Here is a 21,934-nt window from a genome sequence, read left to right on the forward strand (position 1 = left end):
TGAGTTTGAGACCTGCCTGGTCTACAAGAGCTAGCTCCAGGACAGGCTCTAAAGCTGCAGAGCAACCCTGTCTCGAAAGAAAAAAAAAGTAAACACATAGACATCGAGTTTTATAAATGTCCCTAATGAGGAGCTACACATTAAACATTTCAGAATATTCATATTTATTTTGGGATGCACATGCTGTAGCACATATGTGGAGGTCAGAGGACAACTTGAAGGGGTTTGTTCTTCCTTCTGCTTTGTGGATGCCTGGGTTGAGCTCAGCTTGTCAGGCGTGGCACCGGCATCTTCACTCACTGAGCCAGCTCACTCGTCCTGTATATGTTTTCGACAGTGCTGTAGAGGCCTCTGCACATGGACAAGTACTCTATCACTCAGCTATACATCTCGAGCTTATGCGACTACAATCCTTTCTTCATTCAATGTGTTCGATTTTAAAACATACTAATATTGTATTTCATGTTCCACTTCTTGTGTGTTGCTGATGTTTCAAAGTGACATGTTATTGTATCCATGAGGGCGTCTCTGCAGGTGACAGGCAAGGATACAGGCACAATAGATGAGAATGAAAATTCAGTTGAGATTGACTTTGTCAAATTGGAGCGAACCTATGGGAGTCTGATTCCAGGCAGCTTGTTGTCAGTATATCTAAACACAGTATACTTTGGAAAAAGTTTCCTGGTGTAATACTATCCCCAGTGCACAAGGAAGCATAATTACATAAAACTCAACTCAGGATACATGTCGTTTCTTCTAAGAAGGGTTCTGGAGATGGGCCACCTGTACTGGCTTACAGGCTGTATTAGCTTAAGGACTTAACAAAGGGTCTGGCCTGGGCTGTCATACAGATAGCATAAAAGTCGTTTGAGCTATTAGCCACCTCTGGTCTGGTTGGGGGAGCTTGGGGAGCCTCTGGCTATACAGATAATGTAAGGGTCATTTAGACTATTAGGTATCTCAGGTCCTGGTTGTGGGAGCTTGCCAGGGGTGGGGAGGGCTGGGCGTAAGGTCATTTAGATTACTAGCCACCTCCAGTCCTGATTATAGGAGCTTCATAGATATGGCCTGGCCCAGCAGATAACACAGGTCACCAGACTATTAATATTTCCAACTCCCAGCTTTCTGGATGGAAGAGCAGGTTCTGGAGAACTATGGGCATGAGGATCTTCATGCTGTGCTCTGAACACATCCATACATTTTATTTAAAATTGTGTGTGTGTGCGTGCGTGTGTGTGTGTGTGTGTGTGTGTGTGTGTGTGTAAGCCACATTCAGGTACCCATAGAGGCTGTAAAAGCATATCAGATCCTGTAGCTGGAATGCCCACCCCATGTGGGTGCTGAGAACTCAGGTCTTGTAGAAGAGCAGGAAATGCTTTTAACCACTGAGCTATCTTTCAAGCACTAGACATCAAGCACATTACTTAAGTAATTTATCTCAAGATGCTTCAGAACTTATATGTATATAACAAAATCATCTGAAATGTTCTGTAGAGGAAGAAATGTTTTTTCCTTAAGAAAAAAGTATATAGACCACATAGACCAGGCTGGTATCGAACCCACATTCCTCTTGGTTCAGTTTACCAAACTCAGGTTACAAGTCTATAATCCATTTTCAGTGGCGAATTATTTTATTTATTTATTGTGCAGGTGCATGTGTGTGTTTTTGGGGCATGCACGTACTAGGGCATGTTGAGTGGAAGTTATAGGATAACTTTTGAGAGTGGTCTGTCCTTCCAGAACTCAGGGTATCAGGAAGCATTTTCACCCAGCGAGCCTTCCTGCTAACCCTCAGTGTTTAACTCTTGGCTGTGATAGCCAGGCATGGAGCACACGCCTTTCATCCTAGCACTCGGGAGGCAGAGATAGGAGGACTTCTGTGGGTTTTAGGCCAGCCTGATCTATATAACTAGTGCTAGGACAGCAAGGGCTTCACGGAAAGACTCTGTCTCAAAACCCTGTTAATGGTGATGTTGCTTTAGTTGTTATGGTTAACATCGTCTATATGGTTAAGGAAGCTTCCGTGTATTCCTGGCTCACTGAGAATTCATATAAAAGTGCATGCTTATTTCTCCTTACATCTGTAAGAATGTTGAATTATATTGTTTGTACCTAACATTAAATCAACATTGCATTCCTAATTTAAACCCAATGGGATCACTGTATTGTTTTCCTTTCTCTCTTTTTATTATGTATCATCTTTTTCAGTTTTATTATGGCTTACATCTACATTCCTAAGAGACATTTCCTTTATAATATCCTTGTATGGGCTTAGACTCGTTTAATTTATTTAGGGAGTTTTTCTATCTTAGCGAGTATAGATTAGAGTAGGGATGGCCAGATGGCTCAGCTATCAAGAGCACTTGCTGCTCTGCCAGAGGACTGGGCTTCAGTTCTCGCACCCATGGTAGGTGGCTCATAACCCCTGTTACCCGAGCTCCAGGAGATCCAATTCCCTCTCCTGGCCTGTGCATTCACCTACACATGTGTGGCACACACTCGCTCAAATACAAATTTACAAAGTAAATACATATATTTTTAGAAGTATGACATTTTCTTTTTTGTACTGCTTGAGGTAATTTTCCACTGAGTCAACTTAACATTGTATTTTTCTTTAGGGAAGTATTAAAATTAGCAAACAATGCATGATGGCACTGACCTGTAATCCCAGGACTTGGGAGAGGAATATGGAAGGATGAGGAATTTGGGCTTATCTTCAGCTACATAGCGAGTTCAAGACCAGCTTAACTACACAAGTCCCTGTCTCAAACAAAAAGCCCCAGAAATTATGAAAATTAGAAATTTGATCTCTTTAATATACATAGGACTATTTAGATTTTTGCCATATTTAATGAGTTGTATTTTTATAGAAATTTACCTAATTCATCTAAATTTTGTATTTATAGCTATAAACTTTTAACATACCTTTTAAAAATTGTATTTATCATTTATTATTACCCACTTTCTTGAGATTTTATTTATTTTTATTTATATGTATAAGTGTTCTGCTTACATGCATGTAAATGCAGCACATGCATGCAGTGCCCAAGGAAACCAGAAGAGGACAGTGGATCCTCTGGAACTGGAAATATAGCCAGTTGTGAGCCGCCATGAGGGTGCTGGGAATGGAACCTGGGCAGAGCAGCCAGGGCCCTTGACCCTGAGCCATCTTCCCAGCCCTATTTACTTAGCTTCTAATACTGATCCGGTCGTTAGTCATTCCTGTCCTTTTGTCCCGAATGTAGATCCCAGCACCTCTTCTTGTGTGTTCCCAGTGGTTCTCTCCCCAGATCCATCCTCTGGGGAAGGGCATTTTCAAGGACCTCTTTATTGCATCCTAAATTACTCATATTATTATCTTTTTTTCTAAATGTTTCTGTTTGCCTTTAAAGATTTTCTTGAAATGGGTGCTTAACTCATGATATTTTTGTGGTTTTTTTTCTTTGCCCTTATTTGGACTACAGACATGAAATTAACTAAGTGTAAGACTTGATTTGTGATGACCTGCACCCATTTTTGTTACAAATGTGGATGCTGTTTTCCTTAGCTTTCCTTCCTCCTCCTCCTTTTGTGAGTGTGTGTGTGCATGTGTGTGCGCATGCATGTGTGTGAGCATGTGAGGGTGTGTCTGTGTGCGTGCATGTGTGTGCGTGCGCGTGTGTTGGAACTTATTATGTAGACCAGGCTGAACTCAAGCTCACAGAGACCCATTTGTCTCTGCCTCTGCCTCCCAGTGCTGGGGTTAAAGGCATGTGCCAACGTGCCTAGTTCTTTTTATGCTGATATTCAAATTTAAAGTTTGTTTGTTTGGAAAAGGTGCTGTTTGGCTTAAGACTTTATAAAACCTATTCCAACTAGGGATAGTGGGTCACAACCTCAATTCCAGTCCTTCGAAGGCTGAGACAGGAGGATAGATAGGGAACTTGAGGCCAGCCTGGGACACATGATAAGAGCATGTTTCAAAAAGCAAAGTTTATTCTATTTTGAGATATTTATTATTTATCAAAGAGATGTTGTTAGTCCTTTTAAAATTGAAGATAATATTTCCCATTATTCTTTTACAGCTTTATTGGGATATGAGTCACTGAAGACACAATGCATCCATTTATTTGTACAATTCCACGATTTTATATATCCACAGGGTTGTGCAGACGTTGAATATCTAATTATAGGACATTTCATTTCCACAGTGAGAAATCTTGTACCCTGTAGCAGTCAGTTCTATTGCTTTTAAACTAGAAAATATGGGAGTCAGCTTTTGTTTGGCTCTTTTTCTGTCCAAGCAGGGAGGTGATATTAGATTATTCCGCCTGCTTTGTCTCTGACTGTTCTGTTTGTTTTATGCCGCTCCCATTATGTGATCTCGACAGTTGCTGAAGCCTCTTTTCATCAACCTGCCTGGGTGTCTCAGTCAGCCAACGTTTGAAGCACCATTTTTGGAAATATAGCTATCTGCAGCTATAAGAGAAACTGTGCACACCAAGTCCTAATACATAATTTTCATTTAGTTTTAGATATTTTGTAACTCATTTTTGAACATCTTCTTTTCATAATATTTAGAGATATGTTATTTCCTTCATAATATGATGACATTTTTAGTTATCATTTCATTGCTGATTTCAGTAGTAATTGCATTTTGATTAAGAAACATTTTAGGCATGGTGGCATACACCTTTCATCTGAGCATTGGGAGGCAAAGACAGGAGGATCTTTGTGAGTCTGAAGCCAGCCTGGTCACCATAGGGAGTTCTCAGACAGCATAGAGAAATTCTGTTCTAAACAAACAAACCAACAAACAACACTCCGAAATAAAACACACCACATATCACTGTTGGCCAATAGGATATATAAATAAATAAATAAATAATAAAGTAAATGTATATCTGTATTGTTCAGTAAAACAGTCTTCATGTGGTTAGTGAATACTTGAAATATAGTTTGTGTAACAAAAGAACTGGGCCATTCCATGTTATTTAATCTTTTTAAAAATAATGATTTGTTTTATTTCACATGTGCTGGTATTTTGTCTACATAAATGTCTGTATAAGAGTGTTAGATCTCCTAGAGCTGGAGTTATAGACAGTTATGAGCTACCATTTGGGTTCTGAGAATTGAACCCAGGTCCTCTGGAAGAGCAGTCAGTATTCTTAACTGCTGAGCCATCTCTCCAGGCTCAAATCTCATGAATTGAAATAGCCACCTGTGGTTAGTGGCTATTAATTTGAATAGGACAAGTCTATATAATTTTAGTCATCGACATTTATCTTATAATACTTTATGATGTGATGTTTGTTACACTTTTATAAAAGTTCCATGTTTGATTAAAGTGAAGCTCTATCTGTAATTTTGGGGTGTATGCCCATTCGGTCAAGTTTGTCTCCCATGTTGTTGAAATTTTCCGTATCTTTTCCTATCACTTTTGTCTCTCCTCACAACCACTGAGTAAAACTTACTGTCATCTCTTACTGTGCTGTGGATTTTCCTCACAACCACTGAGTAAAACTTACTGTCATCTCTTACTGTGCTGTGGACTTTCTATTTGTCCCTTGTATTTCTGTCTAATTTTGCTATATTTTGAATTAATTCTGTGCTACATTCCTACTTCAGAAATGTGTAATTTAAAACCTGTGGTTTAGGGGCTGGAGAGATGATGGCTCAGAGGTTAAAGGCACTGGCTGCTCTTCCAGTAGTCCCATGTTCAATTCCTAGCAGCCACATGGTGGCTCACAACCATCTGCAATGAGGTCTACTGACTTCTTTTGGCCTGCCAGGATACACGAAAGCAAAACACTATATATATAATAAACAAACAAATAAATAAATAGAATCTATGGTTTTCAATACTGTTCATTGGTATTACTGTGATACATGTTAATTAAGCGTAATTTAGATAAACCTAACCACATAGAAGTTAAGTTGAGCATGGTGGCTCACACCTCTACTCCCCACACATGGGAGACCCAGGCAAAAAGACTGTCATGAGATCTATGCCAGTTTTGGCTACAGAGTCAGATCCAGCTTCAAGAATACATTTGTAAGTTAAAAAGACATGTTCTATATCACCTAGTTATTATAAGGTATTTGAGTCTCAGTGCTTGGTTGCTGGAAACAAACTGACTGTATCTAAATTTTAGACAGTAGCTTAAATTGGAGTTTTTCAAACTGCCCATGATAAAGACAAGTTTGGGGTTTTTTGTTTTCCCAACATATTAAAGTTTGATGCATGGTTCTGCTGTGTATGCCTGGGTCATAGCTTGGACCACTTGCAGCTAGCTACACTAGATATAACCAATCAGGCCATGTATCATGTTCTTGGATGTCAAATTGCTATAACATTTTCTAAACACTTCCAGTTTCTGGTTTATTTTTGGTTTAGAGACAGGGTCTCTCTTTCTACAGCCCTGGCCGGCCTGAAACTCTCTATGTAGACCAAGCTGATCTTGAACTCACAGAGATTTGTCTGCCTCTGCCTCCTGAGTCTGGGATAAAAGGTGTGCATCATCACACGAGGGCTATCAGGACATGTTGAAGCCTAGATATAAATGAAGGTGCATATGTTCCGTGTAAGACTCTGCTTTCTGTAATGATATGAATGTGCTCCTGTCCCTTTTAAACATCGCTGGCTTTGAGCAGTCCTCCAGGGTGTTTGCGAGCACTGCAGTCTCTGCCTTACCCTCTGCACTGGTGAGAAGCAAGAGCAAAGGAGCCAAAACTCTGCCTGTTCCTTTCCAGGGAAAATGGCTTTAAGAAAATAGAGTTTGTTCTTTTATCTTTTATTTTTGCTCATAAAATTCTTTAGATGGCTTTGCTTTAGATAGAAAGAGAATGATTTGGCATGTTAAATCATTTTTATGTGATTTTTCTAATTTCAGGTATCAATCATGGTGATCTTAACGACCATAACATCTTAGTAGACTCCAGCGAGCCAGCCTCTGGAGATGCTGTGTATCCAGTCTCTGGGATTTTAGACTTTGGTGACATGAGCTATGGCTACTATGTGTTTGAAGTGGCAATCACCATTATGTACATGATGATTGAAAGCACAGACCCGATACAAGTCGGAGGCCACATCCTGGCAGGGTTTGAAAGCGTGATCCCTCTGACGGCTGTGGAGAGGAGCGCACTGTTTCTCCTTGTCTGCAGTCGCTTCAGTCAGTCCCTTGTCATGGCTGAGTACTCCTGCCAGCTGTATCCGGAGAACAGAGAGTACCTCATGGTTACAGCAAAAACGGGGTGGAAGCATTTACAGCAGATGTTTGACATGGGCCAGAAGGCCGTAGAAGAAATCTGGTTCGGAACTGCCAAGTCCTATGAATCCGGGATCTCCATGTGACCGGAGACAAGCTTGTATTTCCTTGGCAGTCAAAACTCAGTTAGGCCCAGATCAAATTCATGAAGGATTTTCCTGCAGAATTAAAAATGGAATGGTAAAACGAATCCATGCTGAATATGAAGAGGCAAAGGAAGGTCTAGTTTTTACAGCAATCTTAGGACTACCTTTTACACTTAAGAAAGTACTACATTTAGAACTTCCCTAGTGTGCAAGGCCCTGGGCTTAACCTCAGCCCTATAGAAGAGAAAAACACACAAGTAAGCATGTCTTTCTGCGGGCTTTGTTTGTCTTTTCTTTCAATCATACATGATTATATATGATTTGTAATCGGTCTCTCAAAGTCTATTCGATAGACTTTTAGACTGTGAAAGGAATACATATGTATAACTGTATTTACATATTTTAAGTAATCCGCATATTTTAAACACCTAGTCTACACAACCCTACTGTATGAGCTCTCCTCTGACCTCACCTCCCTAGCACCCCGTGGGATTGTCTTCCCCGTAGCGTTTCATTGTCTCATCTGCTCATCTAGCCTGTCAATATGACCATGCTAGAACCATGAGACGCTTATGTCTGCGTGTCTCCTTGCACCTGTGATGGTGCCTTTCCCACTGAAGAGTCTTTAGACACATCCACAAAATGAATGCATACCAGAGGAAAGATGCTATGGCACCGTAGGGGAAAACACGGGTGGGAGTCACGGGGAAAACATTTCAGAACACTGGGAGAATAGCTGCAACTGGAACCAGAGGGAGACATTAGACAACAGTGGAACTGCGTGGAAGCAAATGGAGACATCCAGGCAAGGCCGTTAACCCTGGCGGCAGCAGATAGGCGCTTGCTACACTGCTCAGGCTGGTCTTCAGCTCCTTGGTTCCCACAGTCCTCCTGTTCAGCCTCCCAGTGTAGGCCCCTAGCCCTACACCAGATGCTCTTCATTCTCTATAACTGATTGCCTTTTTTTTTTTTTTTTTTTTTTGTTTTTTGAGACAGGGTTTCTCTGTGGCTTTGGAGCCTGTCCTGGAACTAGCTCTTGTAGACCAGGCTGGTCTCGAACTCACAGAGATCCGCCTGCCTCTGCCTCCTGAGTGCTGGGATTAAAGGCGTGTGCCGCCGCCGCCCGGCTAACTGATTGCCTTTTTATAGGAGTCTGTAAAGTTAGTGAAATGAAGGTCATTGCATATTTAAGTTTTACCTCAGTATTTACTGGTTTCTTGCCATGACTCTCTAATGTAAGTGGCTATTTACTTATTCTTGTAGGGTGGGCTTTTTTTCTGTGGTTTAGACCGGATTCCACTGTGGTGTCCATGCTGGACTCAAGTGATAATCCTGTTTCATGCAACCAAGCAAGTAGCTGCGACTGCAGGCACGTCCACGGCACTCGGTCCATTTTTTTGGTTTAACCACCCTATCTACAGAGGGCTCCGGTCAGGACCCTGGCCATTCATGCAACCTCATGAGTGCTTATCTGCCTATGTGAGTAGGCCCTGATACTGTAACTGCTTGTCTGTCTGTCTACCTGCCTGTCGACTTATCTAAATTTCCCAAACTAGGCATTTCTCTGAGTTTACTTGGAATTCATTTTTAACTTCTCTGTGTTTGGTTTCCTTTCTGTAAAATCAAGGTAATGGTTATACCTATCCCAGAGAGTTAGGGTTAGGGTTCTGTAAAATCAAGGTAATGGTTGTACCTATCCCAGAGAGTTAGGGTTAGGGTTCTGTAAAATCAAGGTAATGGTTGTACCTATCCCAGAGAGTTAGGGTTAGGGTTCTGTAAAATCAAGATAATGGTTGTACCTATCCCAGAGAGTTTGGGTTTTGTAAGAGAATATGACAACCTCTTAGCATAGACTCCGGCACATAGTAGAGGCACAATAAATAGTTACTAAATAATGGATCATATTCCAGGTTACCCAAAATCCTGGTGTGACATGCTGCTTGCTTTTCTCGTTGCCATATCCAGTCAGTGAGCCCTGCTGCTTTAACAAGTCAGAATCTTAGGTCAACAATCTGGAGCAGCCCTCTTTCCTGCTTCATTAGTTATTCAGTATATATACTATAACCCAATGTTTATTGAACATTATTTAATCCAGAACAGAATCATACAGATAGTCTGAAAATAGAGCCTTTAAAAGCTGAATTAATAGACTCAGACCCAGGCTTAGATCTTAAATTAGGTCTTTGGGTTGTGACTCCTACTCCTAATCACTACAGAATCCCATACTTCTTTTGCCTCTCCTCTCCTCTCCTCTCCTCTCCTCTCCTCTCCTGTCGCTCTCTCTCTCTCTCTCTCTCTCTCTCTCTCTCTCTCTCTGTGTGTGTGTGTGTGTGTGTGTGTGTGTGTGTGTGTGAGAGAGAGAGAGAGAGAGAGAGAGAGAGAGAGAGAGAGAGAGAGAGAGAGAAAGAGCGCGACAGGGAGGGAGGGAGAACAAATGAGATCATTCACATGTGAAACACTTAGGATTCTCACATTTAAGATTTTTGTTTAACTTGGCTAATCAGGAAACTAGGGACCAGAAAAATGGACTGAAACTTTGGCTTTACTGCAGACCAGCGTTCATCCTCTTATACAGTGGAACCTGCAGTTTCTCTCTGGATTGTTCATGCTAACGAGGATTCCCGTCACTAAATTCCTAATGCAAATATTGCTGACTTCTGCTATGATATTAAATACATGCTGCACTGTATGGATATTTTACTATTTTTTTCTCTCATTTTTGAGACAGTCTCCCTATGCAACCCTGGCTGGCTTGAGATTCATAGGGCAAACCAGGCTGGCCCTGAACTTGCTACCTCTGCCTGCTGAGTACTGACCAGGCCCAGACTATATGCCACTAATTTCTATGCTTCCCCCCTTTAAAAACAAAACAAACAACAACAAAAAACAGATCCAAATCATTTTGCAGTCTACACAGAAGATAAAGCCCTATCCAGCAGGCTGAGATGACTACACTATTAAACCAGGCACAGTCAGCTCATTAGCTCTTCAAACCCCAACATGAGCACGGAAACCAGGTAAGAAAGACGGGATGGATGAAGAGAAATTCTCCCAATGAAAGAGCTGGATCTGAGAAAGGAGACAACGAAACTACAGGGTAGGACGAAGGAAATGCTGTCAAAGGGCACGGCTGGAATAGCAAGGGATTCGGTTCTGTCTATTGCTACGCTGGGCTTCATTAGAATGGTTCAGAAGAGAAACAGAAAGTGGAGCGCAAAGTGTACGACGAACTTGGTTCCACTTTCCGCAGGCTAGGCTCTTCCCTCCTCCCTCCAATCCACCTCTAACACCGACCCCAACCTAAGACGAGGTTGTTCTCCTCCAATATCCACGTGGGGGCAGCCGGTCTCCGCCCCGCCACCAGGAGGACTTCCGCGTCCTCGCCGCCCCGCCCCCTGGCAGTTCTGCGCACGCTCGGGAGCCATATTCGCCGCTGATGCTTGGCCATCCGGGTTGGTTCTTCTCCAGCTGAGTAAAGCGACGCCGATCTGCACCCCTCACTGTCTTCCTCCGGTGAGGCTCGGTCCCCTAGGGCCCGCGGAAGCGTGCTCGCTGTCTCCTGGGCGGGGGCCATCTGCGTGGAGACGATGGCCCAGGCCGGGGCGGCCGCCGCCGAGGAGCCGTGGGCACGATGACTTTGCACCCGCCTCCTCGGTGACCGGCCTGCCATGGACTGGACCCCGCCGGCCGCCGTCGGGCATCCCCGCGAGGCCTGGACGGCGGGCCCGGGCTCTGGGACCCCCCGCGTCGGTGCGAGGGGTGGGGCGGCCCTGCGAGTCCCTTCGGGAAAGTGGAGCTGCGGGGAAAGTCCAAAGCTTGTGGCGCCGGCGCGGGGCGTGGAGGTAGAGCTGTGTTCGCAGCCTAATCGAAACCCTGCGTGGCCTGGCTGCTGTGCTCGGGGCCACCTTTCTGTTTCTCCTACACGTTGGAATCGGCTCCTGGCAGGTTAGCTTGCCGGACAACTTTCCTAAAATGTCAGTTCTTGGGTCCTTGCGCCCAGTCATTCGATGGAGCCGTCAGTAGTAAGAGATTAAAGTTTTCACCTGAGCACCCAGACCCTTCAGATGTCTGTTTAACTTTCCAGCCACGATTCCTGGTTTCCCATTATTTGGCAGTATAGGAACTGAACTCTGGGTGCCATTTTTCCACTAAGGCAGAGCTTCCATTGCTGTCTTTCGAAGAAATGAGGCCCAGGTTTACCACCTGCCCCTACACCCTGAAATTTAGGACTATATCAGGCTTAGGCAATTTGTCTCTTATCTACTCAGTTCCGCTTCATTAACCTTTCTCATCCTGCTCTACTTGGAATGTCCTTCCCTTCACCCTTTCCCAATTTTCCTTCCACTTGAGAGTTTTCTACTTACTTTTGCCTCTCCCGTCTGTGATTTACTCTCGTTCTCGGTATTTGTTTCTCAGAAACTTACCTTCTGTCCATCCCTTCTTCCCACCCCACCCTCGGTGCCTCTTCCAGTTAGTTACCTTATGATCTGTGTCCCTCTCTCTGGCCGCTAGATTCTGAGTTTTTCAGACAGAGTTGGCTTTCACCTTTAGTGTGGTGGTTCAGCATCCAGTACAGTTCCCAACGGCTGTCTGATACATAGTGTTAGCTGAATGAGGGTGTGGAGCAAACGGTTTAAAAGGTAGAAGACACTTTTCATTTTTAGAGACAGGGTTTCTCTGGGTAGCCTTGGAGCCTGCCCTGGAACTAGCTCTTGTCGACTAGGCTGGCCTCAAACTCACAGAGATCCGCCTGCCTCTGCCTCCCACGTGCTGGGATTAAAGGCATGCGCCTGGCTAGAAGATACTTCTTAAATTACAATTTTTTTTAATGTTCCTATTTTCTTTTCACAGGAGTTACATAAAGTTCAGAAGCCATGGTGAGTTCATGACACGTTTCATTTAATTCGTGCCTGTTGAATGCTCCAGCTTGTTTGCAGCTAAGACACTGACGGGCAAGTGAAGCAGAAGCAGGATCGGTGGGGTGGGGTGGAGTGGAGTGGTGGCTTCTGCCCCTGGACTCAGCACCAGGACTCAGCTGTAGGTTTGTGGGCTTCCGGAAGCTGACTGACTTCAGTGACAGGCACCATTGTTCTGTTTTTCCTTTGCAGTCTCGAAGATATGACTCCAGGACCACAATATTTTCTCCAGAAGGTAAATTAGAAAATTTAGCCTGCTTCAAAGAAAGTTTTGTTTAGTTGTTTTGTTTTGTTTTGTTTTAAGTATTATACTTTTAGTGGCGCGGGGGGGGGGGGGGGGGGGAGCTACACGTGTGTCTTTTGGTGTTAGGTTCATTCTTTTCGTACTTTGAAATAGCTGTTGTCCCTATTGACCACCGCATGTGCTGTTGAGTACTGAAACTAAGGCTGGGCTGCACCCGCTGCTGTCTGCCGGCTTCTCAGGGTCAGCACTGGGGGACACAGGAACGCTGGGTCTCCCTGTTTAGTGTCTGCCGGCTTCTCAGGATCAGCACTGGGGGACACAGAGGAACGCTGGGTCTCACTGTTTAGTGTCTGCCGGCTTCTCAGGATCAGCACTGGGGGACACAGGAATGCTGGGTCTCACTGTTTAGTGCCTGCCGGCTTCTCAGGATCAGCACTGGGGGACACAGGAACGCTGGGTCTCACTGTTTAGTGTCTGCCGGTTTCTCACGATCAGCACTGGAGGACACAGAGGAACGCTGGGTCTCCCTGTCTTGTAGGTCGGTTGTACCAGGTGGAGTATGCCATGGAAGCTATTGGACACGCGGGCACCTGCTTGGGGATCTTAGCCAATGATGGAGTCCTGCTTGCAGCAGAGCGGCGCAACATTCACAAGCTTCTTGACGAAGTCTTTTTTTCTGAAAAAATTTATAAACTTAATGAGTAAGTGGATCTTGGGGGAGAGCACTATCTCACTTCTAGCCTAAGTGGGATTTGCATATCTGGAAAGGAGTCTTCTATGTGAGATGGTAGAACTGAAGGGAGTAGATTAATTTTTTCTTGTGAAAATTTGTGTATTTGTTTTATTTTTCTTGAAACCGCCCCAAAGCCCATTTATTGTATTATGTCTCAGTATGTTCAGTATGTGTGTAATTCACTTCGAGTGCAAAGCTAAACACTTAGTGTAAAATGGCATTGTGCAGTGATAAAAGTATGTACTTACTGGTCACACAGAATTGGTTTAAAATTCAAAGTCGATCAATGTGAGGTGTGATATTGCATCAGTTATTTGACTTCTTAGGGACGCAGAGTGGTTGTAGAAATCTAATGAAACAAAATAAATGAGCAAAATAAACTCACACAGTACCTAGCATAAAGCAAGCCCTAGTGGTATTGCTTAGAATGATAGTGTAGAGATTCTGGAGAATTAATTATACTGACTCTTCACCGGGATTTGGAGATCTGGGCACAGTTCAGCCACACAGTACATCTAGTTTCTAGGTTGAGTACTTGGGACTTTGCTTTTCATGGAGGACTGGCTGTGCTACATGGAGACTTTGCCTTCTGGGGTAGGCCCGATGAATGCTTGTCACTGAGGCCTATCTAATTATTTGTTTACTATAATGTTGGAGGTGTATACCATGCATTCTGACCCATTTCACATCCTATCCCTACCATCCCCGTCTTCCTTTTCCCTCCCCGCAAATCTTTCTTAACGTTTATCTCTGTTTACAGATTGACTGACATTCCCAGGGCCATCTGTGTAACCGTGGGTTGAAAGCTCTCTATTGGAGGCCGGTGGGCTTAGCAGTTGGCACATAACCAAGGACAGTGATTCTTCCTTTCTCAGAATCTATCAGCAGCTAAGAGTTGCAATATAAAGACAGGGTCCTTTGAGCCCCTTCTTGACTGATTATTGGTAGGATTGTGGCAAGTCTTTTTCTGTCCCGGTAGCCAGCTCCCAAATAATGACAGGAAGACTTCTTATTAATTATGAAAGCTCAGCCTATAGCTTAGGCCTGTTCCTAACTAGCTCTTATAACTTAAATTAACCCATTTATATTAATCTGCATTCTGTCACATGGTGTTAACCTCTCTTCCATCTTGCACCTCTTTTTTTAAAAATATTTATTTATTATTATATATACAATATTCTGTCTGTGTGTCTGCCTGCAGGCCAGAAGAGGGCATCAGACCTCATTACAGATGGTTGTGAGCCACCAGGTGGTTGCTGGGAATTGAACTCAGGACCTTTGGAGGAGCAGGCAATGCTCTTAACCACTGAGCCATCTCTCCAGTCCCATCTTACACCTCTTGTTTCCTCTCTGTTTCTCCTGGTGTCTCCTCGGAAATCCTGCCCGTACCTCCTGCCTAGCTGTCGGCCATCCCGCGTTGTACTACACCAGTCACTGTGTTCATCTTCACACAGTGCACAAATACCCACAGCATCCGGTCTCACCTGTGCCCAAAGCAGTTGTGAACCGATGATTTCAGTCTAGTCTACAGCCCACTCTTTGTCTTCCTACTCTTTACGTAGTTGCCGGCCCCTTTCCCACAAGCCTTGTCTGAAAGCCTTAGAGAGGCAGTGGTATAAGCGACTTCTTTAGGGCTGTCCCTCAACTGTCACTTATCCCCAGCATCATAGGCACCATGAGTCTCTGCACTCACCAGCACATAAGCTGAGGCTTCTCTGATTAAGGCTGGGGTCTACTTTTGTCTAAGAGGAAAGATATAGGTACTTAGAAGGCAGTTGGGTTCTGTGCCAGGTTACATAGCCACCAGAAAGACACTCCCTGCTTGGGCCTCATGCTCTCACGGGCCTTTGGCACACTCACTTGACACAGTGTCCTTCCCCCACAGAGTCACTTTAGGCCCTACTCAGGGACTGGAGCACTTGTTGAGGCGTAGTCCCAGCAGGTAGCTAGACTGTGGAGAGCCAGGAAAAGCTTTGGGAACAGGCAGAAAAGGGAGTGCATGCCTAGACAGCCCGTGAACCCCCACCGTGTGTCCCTTCCCCTCACACCAGTCAGGCCAGGCAGTGAGTTACACCCCAGTGGAGTGGTCTGTCCACTCAACAAAGGCTTTTCTTTGGCTCCTTTGCTTTAGCTACTTAGTGTTTCTTTTCTTGCCTGCTTCTAGAGGGCAATAATAAATCTGTCTGCTGAAGAACTGAGAGTGCATTTGTTTATCATTTGTGCTGAATGACATTAGCTAAACATTTCCCAAGAAGACGTGCTTTTCTAGCCTTTTTCCTGAGGCTGGTCCTGTGAGGAAAGTTGGTGAATCCCTCATAGGTCTAGGTACTTCTTAACACATTGATCTTTTTCTTCCTTCAAGGGACATGGCTTGCAGTGTGGCAGGCATCACATCTGATGCCAACGTCCTGACTAATGAACTAAGGCTCATTGCTCAAAGGTACGGATGGACACCCAGCGCAAGTCACGTGGCTCCAGGGCAGGCTTTAAAGTTGTTTTAAAAAGCCACTAATTGGCCAGGCGGTGGTGGTGCACACCTTTAACCCCTGAAGAGGCCCAACTTATAAAATTATAAAATTCTGGTACACATGAGAATACTAGTATTCTTTTTCTCCCTCCGTCCTCTTCAGAATATAAGTGACTGCTGCATTTACTCCGTTTTATATATATATATATATATATATATATATATATATATATATTAATTATACCCACACATACATACATATATATTTTTTAATTCAGAGGGCATTTCCTTGCATTGTATATATTTTCGAGAAGCCTGTTAATATGTCATTCTCTTTACCGTAGGTATTTATTACAGTACCAGGAGCCAATTCCATGTGAGCAGTTGGTTACAGCACTGTGCGATATCAAACAGGCTTATACACAGTTTGGAGGTACTGAGTTTCTTTGGGAATACTCTGAAAACTTAAAACATTCTATAAGGAATAAACTTTTGCTTTGTTTTGTTCTGTGTTAAGGTTTTTTGAGGTTGTTATTTTGGCTTTGTTGGGTTTCTTTTGGGGGTTTTAATATATATATATATATATATATATATATATATATATATATATATATATATTTTGGTTTTTCGAGACAGGGTTTCCCTGTAGTTTTTAGAGCCTGTCCTGGAACTAGCTCTTGTAGACCAGGATGGTCTTGAACTCACAGAGATCCGCCTGACTCTGCCTCCCGAGTGCTGGGATTAAAGGCGTGCGCCACCACCGCCCGGCCTAAAATATATTTTTAAAAATATTTTTATTCTCTGAGATTCCATACAATGAAATTCACCCACCATTTTCTTCCAAATCTATCCCCCACCTGCCATCCTGCCCAACTTTATGTTCTTTTCTTCCCTCCCAATTTCCTCTTTTAAATCCTGCAGTCCAGTTTGTGCTAACAAATGCTCTGGGTGTGGGACCTGCTCTATAGCACTGTCACTTTAGCAAGGGCCACACCTGTAATGAAAATGACTTCCTCTTCCAGCAGCTACCAATACTAGAAACTCATCCCTCCTCTCCTGGGTATCCCTCCTCCCCTCAGTATCCCTTTCCCCCAAACCTCCCTATCCCTCTTCCTTTGGTATCCCTCCTCCCCCCAGTATCCCTCCTCCCGTGTGCTGTTTAGCATGAGTCTTGGGCATGTTGTCACACTACTGCGAGCTCATTTGTGGCTTCCCTGTTGTGTCCTGTCACCCACCACCTCTGGCTCTTCCAGTATCGTTGTCCCTTCTTCCGGGATCACTGGGTATTGGAGGAGTGATAATGCCCCGTTTAGGGATAAGCACTCTGAAGTCTTATTCTCCACATGTTTTGTTTGTGAGACATTCACACAGTGTAACCTGGACTCACCTGGTGCTCTGCCATCCTTCTGCCACAGCCTCCTGAACCCTGGGATACAGATACCACCTGTTCCATGAAAATCTGCTTCCACATGCCACAACAGGATGCTTCACGGCCAGAGTAGCCTTTTCAAGTCTGGAAGCAGATCATTTTTACATAATAATGAAATTCTGCATGAGGGTGGGGGGCTTCAGTTAACTCATTTCCTTCCTAGCCGGGAGTCCAGCTCCTGGAAACTGAAGTAGCATTTGTGACTGAGCTTATCTGTGGTGGCCAGAACACAAAAGCAATTTATGCATGCTTAACTCCACAGACAGGCTTGGGCCGCATCCACTGGCAGCTCTAAATTGAGGTGGTTGGGTTTTAAAATTGAGATTATTGATTTTTTTTTCTTTGTTAAAGGAAAGCGTCCCTTTGGTGTTTCTCTGCTGTACATTGGCTGGGATAAACACTATGGCTTTCAGCTCTATCAGAGTGACCCAAGTGGAAATTACGGGGGATGGAAAGCCACGTGTATCGGGAACAACAGTGCTGTGAGTATCTTTGTGACGCTGACGTGCAGGGAAGGCTAAGGTCTGTGCTGTTGGAGTAGCGTTTAGTGCAAGAGTGTCTAACAGCATTTAACAACAGTGTCAGCACGGCCTCAGTGTGGTCTCTGCTACTTTATGCTGTAGTTTGTTGATGATATTTATAGATAAGTGCTAGTTTTCAATTATAAGTTGTAAGACTTTTTTTTCTCATGTGTTAATTCACACCCGAACCCCTTTTTTGTTTGTTTTTTCCTCATTAAGAGACAGTTTCTCTGTGTAGCTTTGGAACCTGTCCTGGAACTTGCTCTGTAGACCAAGCTGGCCTCAAGCTCAAAGTTCCACCTGCCTCTGCCTCCCAAGAGCTAGGATTAAAGGCATGCATCACCACTGTCCTGCTCACATCTGAACTCTTGGCGGAGGCCACAGGTTCAAGGCCTACAGAACACTGGTCACCCTGGTCCCTTCCCCATCTGTGTTACCCTTCCCACTGTCAACACTGTACCGGTTGCAAAGCCGATATGAATTTAGTCAGTTGGTGTGTTATGCCAATCCGTCGTACTCTCCCCTAAATGCACAGATTTGAAGGAAACTCTGTGTTGATTCTGTTTTTTAGGCAGCCGTGTCAATGCTGAAACAAGACTACAAAGAAGGAGAGATGACTCTGAAGTCGGCACTCGCTCTCGCTATCAAGGTGCTAAATAAGACCATGGATGTTAGTAAACTATCAGCTGAGAAAGGTGAGCCCAGTCCTCCTGATTTGTCTGAGTGAGGGGATTCATTGAGTAGCTACAGCTTTAAGTCTTTAATGAGTTTTAGTTTATTGAAGCAGCCACCTTAAGGGACACTGGAGACTCCATGCTGTTAAATGACTAAGATTAGCCTTGATGAATTGTACAACCACAGTCAGTCCTACGTCATAGGGCAGACTTAAGGATTTGAGTCTGAATGTAATTCCTGTTTTGGAGATCCTGTGCTTCTGGCTGGCCTTGACCTCACTGTTAGACCAAAGCTGGCATCAAGCTAGCAGTGATCCCCTGCCTGTGCCTCCAGAGTGCTGGGATTTACAGGTGTGCATCGCCATGCCTGATGGAAACTGCTTTTAAGGTCATTGTTTTGAAAAGAAATTAGGAAAGTTCATTAAAAATAGTGTTGTATTGTTTGAATATTCTGGCTTGTTCCTTCTGGTCAGCACAGCTTGTGGGTCAGAACAACATCTGACCTGGCCTTACTGGGTAACACAGATGTTTGCTGAGAAAGTTACTGGGGGAAGAAAAGACCCTTAGGTAAAAATGGTAATCAGGGTATCACAGGATCAAAGGTATTCTGTTCCCATAAAAATGTGAGTGTATCGTTAAGAGTATATAACATGGGAGACTAAGAAAAAGGCCAAGACGTGGGTAAAGAGAGTGTAAGTCATTCTGCCTCTGACGCAAGTATGTGTTTGTGTTTTTAGTGGAAATCGCCACACTAACAAGAGAGAATGGAAAGACCGTGATCAGAGTCCTCAAGCAGAAGGAAGTAGAACAGTTGATCAAAAAACATGAGGAGGAAGAAGCTAAAGCTGAGCGGGAGAAGAAGGAAAAAGAACAGAAAGAAAAGGATAAATAAACAAAATCACGGATTTTATAACTTCTTAGAGGCACCAATTCAGTTAGGCGTTGTCCTGGCCTTCTACCCTGGAAAGGTTTTTTTTGTTATTTTTTTTCTTCTTTAACTTGCCCATCAGGAAAATAGGACATTACATACTGAATTGGGTCCTTGTCGTATCTGTCCAGTTGGATGTTTTATTGTAATGATGGACATCTTTATAGACATCTTAATCTTAACACATAATTTTTTGGAATAAAATTTAGAAAGATTGGTTATGGTGAAGGAAAAATTTCTCTGTAGCAATAATTGTTGAAGATACCGCAGTTGGCCAGAGAGATAGCTCAGCAATTAAGAGTGCACACACTACTCTTGCAGAGGACCTAAATTCAGTTTACTGCACCCATATTGGTGGGTCACAGCCACAACTTCATCTGCTGGGGGATGCAGTGCCCCTGGCGTCTACACTCATGCACAGCCCACCCACATGCAGACACACATAATTAAAAATGAGTAAACAAAAGAACACCAGGGTTGCTAGAGTGATGATGGCCTTCTTTTTGTGAGGTATGTATACTATGACTTACCCGGATTTTACAAAGTGGGCAGGTTGCCTGCTGTCTCTAGGGATTGGTTTGAGACTGAACAGTTAGACTAAACAGCGCCTTAGGGTATATCTGCACGTCTGTAAGGAATACTGAGTCCTGACCCTGGAACTGAGGCTGCCCACAGTCAGCAGCCCCGGCCTCATAGAAGATAGCGTGGGAGGAGTTGCCGCCTGACAAGTGGGGCCAACAAGGAAGAGCAGCTCCAGTGAGGCCAGAGGGAGCTCCCTTGCTAGGTTTAGCTCATTCTATCCGCTTGCGCTTCTGTGACTTGGCAGAAGGAATGGAGTGCAGTTGTTAAAAATGTGGCTCATGGACTCCCAGCAGGAATAGAATTACAGGAATAGAAATTGGGGAATCACACCCCAGACCAGAATTCAAGTCTCTGCAGTTGAAACCCAGTCCCACCCTGTTGTTCATGCGCTTGCATCCACCTCCACCCTAGGGCACTGGACCTAGAGTCTTGGGCATGGTGAGCTGACAGTTGGGCACAAAGATGCATTCCCCACCTGATTTGACAAGCCGTAGATTGGGATTCTTATGCTTGTTAAAGTTGGAGAGGTAAGTTTTGCACACTAAGATCACCTGATTGGCTTTTCAAACTTGGGCACAAGCTGAACTCCATTCCCCTTAGCTCCAGGGGATCCAGACATAGGCATGACTTTAAAAACCTGGGGTATTCCATGGTGGCAGGATGAGAGCCGATTTCCTTAGCTAGTGTCTGTCAAATATAGGGTCCAGTGTTTTGGGTTTTGTTTTTGTTTTTTGTTTTTTTGGCAGGATCTCTCTGTGTATCTCTGGCTATCCTGGAACTCGCTCTGTAGACCAGGCCCTCCTCGACTCAGAGATCACCTGCCTCTGCCTCCCAAGTGCTGGGATTAAAGATGTGCGCCACCCAACAGGATCCCAATTTTAAATCTCCAAAGTACATTGAAGTAATAGCAGTTTCTTGCAGGATGTGTATTACTTTATTTTTAATAATTTATATATATGTATGTGTGTGTGAGCAGATAGAGGCCAGGCATCCAGGATCCCCTGAGCTGGAGTTACAGGTGGTTGCGAGCTGCCTAACATGAATGCTAGGAACTGAACTCCATCCCTCTGCAAGAGCAGTATGCTGTCTCACAGCTGAGCTGTCTGTCCAGTCCTCGAGTTGTCTTAATAATGACTTTTCTGAAACATGTACTGTATTCATACAGCTAATTACCACTTTGGAGCCTGTTAGCTAAAATCAACTATATATAGTGTATTCACCTGTTTATTCATACCTGTTTTATACACGTTTCTACTTAAGAGACACCTTTTTTGGTGCATGTGCAAGAGAGAGAGAGAGAGAGAGAGAGAGAGAGAGAGAGAGAGAGAGAGAGAGAGAGAGAGAGAGAGAGAGAGAGAGAGAGAGAGAGAGAGAGAGGGTATGTGTCTTTGTAGCCCAGGCTGGCCTGGAGCTCACAGCCATCTTCAATTTTCTAAGTGCTGAGATAATAACAGGTGTGTGCACTATACACAGTTGTAAGAGGCCCAACCAACAGTATTATGGGTAAATTTTTTTTCTCAAGGTACATCATAGTCTTCTTGTGCTTAGCAGATGAGCAAGCACTGTGTCTGAAGGTCATTTTCAACCAAAAATCACTTGTGCATGAAAATGTGACGCAAGATGAGTAGTAGGTTCAGTACGAGAGCTGATGTGAGAAGGTCAAGGGTCACCTTGTTGGCCCTCACCTAGGAACACACTCCTCAAACTACTCGGAACAGGCTACACAAACTGTAGGGAAAGCACTATGTCTTAGTTAGGGTTCTATTTTGATGATGAAACACCATGACCGAAAGCAGCTTGGGGAGGAAAGGGTTTATTTCATTGTGCACGTTCAGGGAACAGTCCATCACTGAGGGACATCAGGGTGGGAACCCGGGGCAGCAGCTGATGCAGAGGCCATGAAGGGGTGCTCCTCACTGGCTTGTTCCCCATGGTTTTCTCAGCCTGATTTTCTTGCAGAACACAGGACCAGCAATCCAGGATGCCATGACCCACAATGGGCTGGTCCCACATCAATCACTAAGAAAATGCCCAACGGCTTGCTTATACAGCCTGATTTTATGGTAGCTTTTTTTTTCTATTTGAAAGTTTCCCCTTTTCCAATGAC

General features: G+C 44.0%; 2 protein-coding genes and 1 pseudogene across 3 annotated transcripts in view; 2 read left to right on the forward strand and 1 right to left on the reverse strand.

Annotated features, from left to right (window-relative positions):
- The window catches only part of Hykk (hydroxylysine kinase), a 30,718-nt gene extending 22,944 nt beyond the window's left edge, over positions 1-7,774 (forward strand). For both annotated transcript variants that reach the window (XM_038322561.1, XM_038322560.1), the window contains one exon: positions 6,873-7,774. In XM_038322561.1, coding sequence (XP_038178489.1) covers positions 6,873-7,333 — 461 coding nt within the window. In that variant the 3' untranslated portion in view covers positions 7,334-7,774. The remainder of the gene's footprint in view (positions 1-6,872) is intronic.
- A 2,322-nt stretch (positions 7,775-10,096) lies between these two features.
- On the reverse strand, positions 10,097-11,145 carry LOC119810265 (annotated as a pseudogene).
- On the forward strand, positions 10,715-19,464 carry Psma4 (proteasome 20S subunit alpha 4). Its single transcript, XM_038323658.2, has 9 exons — positions 10,715-10,846; positions 12,185-12,210; positions 12,442-12,484; positions 13,032-13,194; positions 15,589-15,666; positions 16,038-16,126; positions 17,474-17,604; positions 18,215-18,338; positions 19,055-19,464. Exons 2-9 carry the CDS (start codon positions 12,208-12,210, stop codon positions 19,207-19,209), a joined length of 786 nt encoding a protein of 261 aa, XP_038179586.1. The 5' UTR covers positions 10,715-10,846; positions 12,185-12,207; the 3' UTR covers positions 19,210-19,464.
- The last annotated feature ends 2,470 nt before the right edge of the window (positions 19,465-21,934 follow it).

This window comes from Arvicola amphibius, chromosome 3, assembly GCF_903992535.2.
Source record: "Arvicola amphibius chromosome 3, mArvAmp1.2, whole genome shotgun sequence".
NCBI classification, from domain to species: domain Eukaryota; kingdom Metazoa; phylum Chordata; class Mammalia; order Rodentia; family Cricetidae; genus Arvicola; species Arvicola amphibius.

Excerpts from the sequence above, each read along its gene's own strand:
- Psma4 (XM_038323658.2), top strand. Across the intron at positions 13,195-15,588 it reads AAAATTTATAAACTTAATGA|GGACATGGCTTGCAGTGTGG; the intron begins GTAAGTGGATCT and ends TCTTCCTTCAAG. Across the intron at positions 17,605-18,214 it reads GTATCGGGAACAACAGTGCT|GCAGCCGTGTCAATGCTGAA; the intron begins GTGAGTATCTTT and ends TCTGTTTTTTAG.